The sequence below is a fragment of the Fulmarus glacialis genome, unplaced genomic scaffold (assembly GCF_000690835.1).
Source record: "Fulmarus glacialis isolate BGI_N327 unplaced genomic scaffold, ASM69083v1 scaffold21589, whole genome shotgun sequence".
Taxonomy (NCBI): Eukaryota; Metazoa; Chordata; class Aves; order Procellariiformes; family Procellariidae; genus Fulmarus; species Fulmarus glacialis.
The window spans coordinates 19,821-25,015 of NW_009234163.1; the positions used below are offsets into that span (position 1 = coordinate 19,821).

The window sequence follows — 5,195 nt, forward strand, 5'->3', positions numbered from 1 at the left end:
CCTGCTTTTGCACCCCCTTTGCATTCTTATCCCCGTGTCTCTCCCATGGTGGCACCGCTGAGGGATGGGGAGGAGGAATAGAAGTGTCCCGTGGTCCTGCAGCTCACGGGACACATCGTGTCTGGAGGGCTGAGGGCTCTCCCATCGTTGCCAGGACCATAAGGACCGGTCTGCTTCCCTTCCCCAGCAATTTGGCGAGGAAGAGTTTTCCATCGGAGTCCGGCAAGCTGGGCAATTTTTCTTTCTCGGTTGTGCAGGATCTGGGATGCCAAGATCGAGCTGGGGACCCCCTGGGGCTCAGAGGGGCTGTGGCGAAGCCCCCAGGCTGGTTCATGCTCAGGACCTGCGTTTTGGAGATCAGGAAAGAGGTCACCAGCGGGAATGGACTGAGTTCATTTTCACTTGTCCCTCTGAAAGCCTTTGCTGGGTCATACGTAGATGTATCTACAAAGATGATGCCTTTCGGGCCATGCTAATACCAACTTCCATTCAGCTGCTTTTTTCCTCCATCCTTCTTACATGTACTTCAAAAAGGCGTTAAGAAAAAAGTAACCTCTGATCCTCCCCGCCAAATGCAAGGAACCGTAAAGCCAAGTTTGGCTTTTCCCTCCTACGAATGCAAATAACCCACTGGTCCTCGTGGCTGGAGCCTGCTGGGACAGGACGGCAGCCCCGCAAGGTCACTGCTGACAACGTGCCTATTTACTTTCAGGGTTAATTAACACGTACCCTTATCAAAAAGAAAACGAAAAAAGAAGTATTGCTGAGGAACAAGGAGGGAAGATAAAGCACCATCCCCTTCGTGCATCCAGAGTTTGACTGTCAGAAGAGCTCCCCAGGCAAGAAACACACAGCAAAAAGCGCGTGTGGTCAGAGAGCGAAGGGACTGAATGCACCAAGGAAGTGCTGCTGCTCTTCTGCCAAATGCCACGCCGTGATGTTCGAACAACTCCTGCCCCTCCGTAGCTTCAGGAGTCTGTGCCGAGGGAGGGGAAGGAGAAACCTCGCTCTGCAGGTCAGCAAAACACCCCTCCGCTTCCAGAAGCGGTTGGAGAGCTGAGCACCCACCGCCTTCAAACCAGTAGGAAACGGGCACGGCTCGTGCCCCTGCTGAAGCAGCACTGCCAGGGCCGTAACATACACCGGGAAGATTTTAATTCCCTTTAACATCAGGGTTTGGGAGGTGGGGGAACCGGCTGGATAAGCTTTCACCTGCAGTAATTAGAGTCAAAAGGGTAACGAGAAGATAAGGGCGAAAGTCCCCTCTCTCCGTAACCTGAACCCTGGGATTAAAGTCCTGTTGGTTGCGTTACCGTCCTCCGCAAAGGCTGTCTTGATCTGAGCAGAGGATGTCTGGGCACCTTCAGAGCAGAGGGGAATTTTGTCCATAGGCACTTCTGAGCTAGGGGGGAGCTGAGCGATGCTGCTCCACGGGGCATCTCCCACCACCTCCGCTTCGGGGACCTCAGGGAGGTTCCTTCTCATCGTCCTGGCCAGTGGCAAGTTTGCAGGGCTGCCCTTCGCATGGAGCAAGGCAGCGCTTGCGGGAAGCAGAGGGACTTTACCCCATTGCACCGTGTCAGGAGGAGAGGGAAGATGGGATATCAGCATAGAAAAGAGGTGCAAAGAGAGGAAAAAACCCTGAACGGAGTGCCCTGGACACCGGGAGAGCCCAATCTGCCTTTGCACCGTCCCTGCTGAGCATCCCTCCTCTCCTGCTGCCCGACCGTGCTGGATGCGAGCAGCAGCATCCCGGCGCCAGATCGGCACCGCAGGACACCCTGCCAGATTACCTCCTGGCTCTCCCTTTCCAAATCTAACTAACGAGGCAGCTCGCGAAGCCCTTCTCCATTCAGTGCAGATCCAAAAGACACGGGCAGGTCCTAGAGGTGGAGCTCAGGGGGTGGCTATGCTGAGCACAGATGCGCGGGAAAGGGTTGCAGCTCCAGCGATCTGCAGCCTAAGGTGGAAATCAGCCCTTAGAGGAAAAAGAGGAGAAAAGTTGGGAAATCAGTTTGCCTCTTTTCCTACCGAACTCCAATACGCAAGCTGGCAAGACACGCTAATGGGTGACCCTCTTTCTAAACGCGTGCTCCTTTTACCGGAGCCCATGGGAAGAACTTGAAACCACGACTCCTCCCTATATGTTTTGTTTTCATTTGTTCTGCAACTGAATAAGTTAACAAAAGGAAGTCAGACCGATTCTTTCAATTTGGCTTATTAAAAAAAAAAAAATTAGTCTGGGTGTGAACTTCTCTCTCAGGCTTCAGGATTTACCGTCACTTTATAAACCCCTGAAAATAGGAGTTTATAATGGAGACTCCTGACACCGCCTTCACGAGCGCTGCCGTCTATCTTCCCCGGGATTGTTTAACAAGGAACATTTTGTCATCAGGGTAGGTTTCGTGAATACTATACAGGTGAATAAAAAAATACATATATTCTCTTTGAACAAGAATCCCAAGTCCAGGCATGTGGAAGGCTGCGGTGCAGGGACCGGCGCGGGCAGGGGGTCCCCGAGTCCCTCACGAGTGATGGCTGTTGATCAGGCTGCGGAGCTGCTTGGCCACGGTGTCTATCAGCTTCTGCTTGTCCCTTTCGTTTTTCCGAAACTGGGCAAAAACGTTGTTTTTTCTGCTCGTGTCCCTCATCCTGCGCAGAGCAGAAACAGGTTATGGCACAGGTATCGCTGCTTAACGTTGCACCCAAGCCCCACGAAGGAATCGCACGTAAAGTGCCCTTATTCAGGCTCTGATAGAGAGAGGAGGTGACTGCATCTAAAGGCCTTACCTCAATTTTCATCATATATTTGTGTAAAGACACATACCAAGCCATGTGCAGGCTTTACACAGTTTGCGTTTTTGCTTTAAACCCCGCGCATCCCAATCAATGTCACTGGAGGGTCTGTCTCTAATGCCAAAACGCAGGAAACCCTACAGCCTCTCGTTCTCCCCTTCCAAACAGCTTTTGCTACGTCCCCATGTCATCTCATGAAGTGGTAAATGACAACGCTGTAATATTAGGAGGAAATTAAAGAATTGGCATCAAATCCACAGCATTAAGGCTTCTTATTTGAAATGGTGCATTGCATGCGGCCAAGAGATGCAGCTTTTGTGACAGCCATAAAGTTTCAGAGTTGTGAACTTAAAATACTACACAGTATTGTATAATATAATTTATACCAAAGGAAGGAATCCAGCACTGGTTCCCCCAACTTACAAATCTTCTTGAGATTTCTATTTTTTTTAATTACATTTAATACATGAAGCAGTGTGCTGGTCTCTGCGGGGTCTCCAAAAAGCCAGAGACAAGAAGAGCGGGGTGGTGGGACGGGACCTGAAGGCGAAGCTGGTGCAGCTCCATCTCTCTCCGCCATGCAAAGCCGGGGTTCATGCACACTTACATTTGCGGATGCGTATTTGGGGGGGGGCAGGTCTCGTTGCACACTCCAAGCGTTAGCTTTACGCAGGCAGGGCATGTGCTGGGAAGGGAAACCACCCAACAAGGGTCAACCCTTCAACAAGCTCCTGAAGGTATCAGCCTCAACATCCAACCCGCTGGTTCTCAGCCGGCACCGCTCTTTTATAATACCACAATTTGTAAATTATTTTCTCTGTGAATCAGATCTGGCACAGACAGATGGCTTTGGACGAGTCACACAAGCCTGTGTTTTCGGCTTTGGGGACCTAAATGAAGCATTAAAGTGACCGAGGCACAGCGCGGATTGTCCCTGGGAAGTTGGCACTTTATCAAACCGGGGTTTTTGAGTTAATTGAGCACAAATCAAACCTCTTGAACCTTATTTAACCGATTGAAAAAACCCAAAAATCTAAGGTTTTTCATACTCCAATCTTCCTAAAAAGAGCCAAAGGGAATCTGAAATGTTCCCAAAAACATCCAGCTTGGAACTGGAAACAAGGATAACAACTTTATCCCAAAGGCTAATTTGCTAAAGTTATAAGTGCCCAAAGACACAGGATTACAATCGAGCTGCTTTCCCAACAGTAACAAGATAGCTTGGAGCACTTTTCTTCAGCAAAATAAGTCTTTTTTTTTTTCTTTCTCTATTTTTTTAACCAAAGCAGGTTGCCAGCTGCTCCACCGCAAGAACCAGGGAGGGATCGCACCGATGGGAAGTGGGGTTTTCGAGTCGCGCGGGTTAGAGGTGTCACAGTATCATGAATTTTGGCAATAAGCGTCCTCCCGCGGGACACCCGTTCCTCCGGCAGTGCTGTACGGCTCCAGCGGGTCTCAAAGCACTTTACCAGGAGGGCTGAGAGCTCTGTTTCTATTTCACAGGCTATGAGGTGCTGAGAGTAAACCTGTGCCTTCAGAAACCTCCACCCAGCGCTGTACCCATCACTCTCCATCACTGGCTGCTGCAGCTACCCCCAGGCAACGCATGGGGAATTTACAGCAGAGCATCCTCTGCCCTAAGAGCCCTCTCATCCTGGGCATCCTCGGAGCCATCTCCGATCCCGTGGGACCTGTTCAGGTCCATGAAATGTTTTTTGAAGTAACGCATGTCGTATGCAAGAAAACTTTTGCACGTGTTTGAATGATTAGTCGTACGGATAAAGCTACTGGATCGGGATGAAAAAGCAGTCAGAGCACCGATCCCAAAACAAACCCACGCAGGTGGATCTGTTAAAGTGGGGGTGAGTGTCGGGGAGGGATGGGAGCTGCTGGTATCTTCAGACATCATGTGAAGGTAGAGGCACTAAGCTATTAGGTATTATTAACGAATGAAGTTGCCTACAGGACACAAAATCCTGCAGAATTTGGGTGTGCTGTGCCAGGGATCAGGCAGCGTCGGGAGCGGCTGCATCCTTGGGAGAGGCTGAGCTTGCAGGTCTGCCCGAGGAGCCACGCCGGCTCCGGTCCTGCCGCCGCAGCCCTGCAGACGGACACTGAGCCGACGTAACGCGGTCGGTGTCAAAGGTGTTCAGAAATGCCGGCCTGTTTCTTTTCCAGCATTCGGCTATAGGCAACACGCAGTCCCTGATCTAGCGGTGCAGCCAGACACCAAGAATATCAGCTTTGAAAGAGGCAGGCAATGCTTTTGAGCAGCTCAGCAGCTCTTTGGAGGATCGATACTTTTATTTCTTTAAGCATGTGCCTGCAGAGCCCTGGGACAACCGAGCCCGGTTTTGTAACGTGGTCCCTGTGTGTTAGCGCAGGAATTAGAAGTAAGA

The 5,195-nt window shown here is 50.7% G+C and overlaps 1 protein-coding gene across 1 annotated transcript in view; it reads right to left on the reverse strand.

Moving 5' to 3' along the window:
* Positions 1-2,525: 2,525 nt before the first annotated feature.
* LOC104082450 (exocyst complex component 6B-like) overlaps positions 2,526-5,195 on the reverse strand; it is a gene marked incomplete at its 5' end in the record, with an annotated part of 5,338 nt that continues 2,668 nt past the window's right edge. The window contains one exon of the mRNA XM_009585576.1: positions 2,526-2,652. Within this exon, the coding sequence (XP_009583871.1) occupies positions 2,526-2,652 (127 nt within the window). The remainder of the gene's footprint in view (positions 2,653-5,195) is intronic.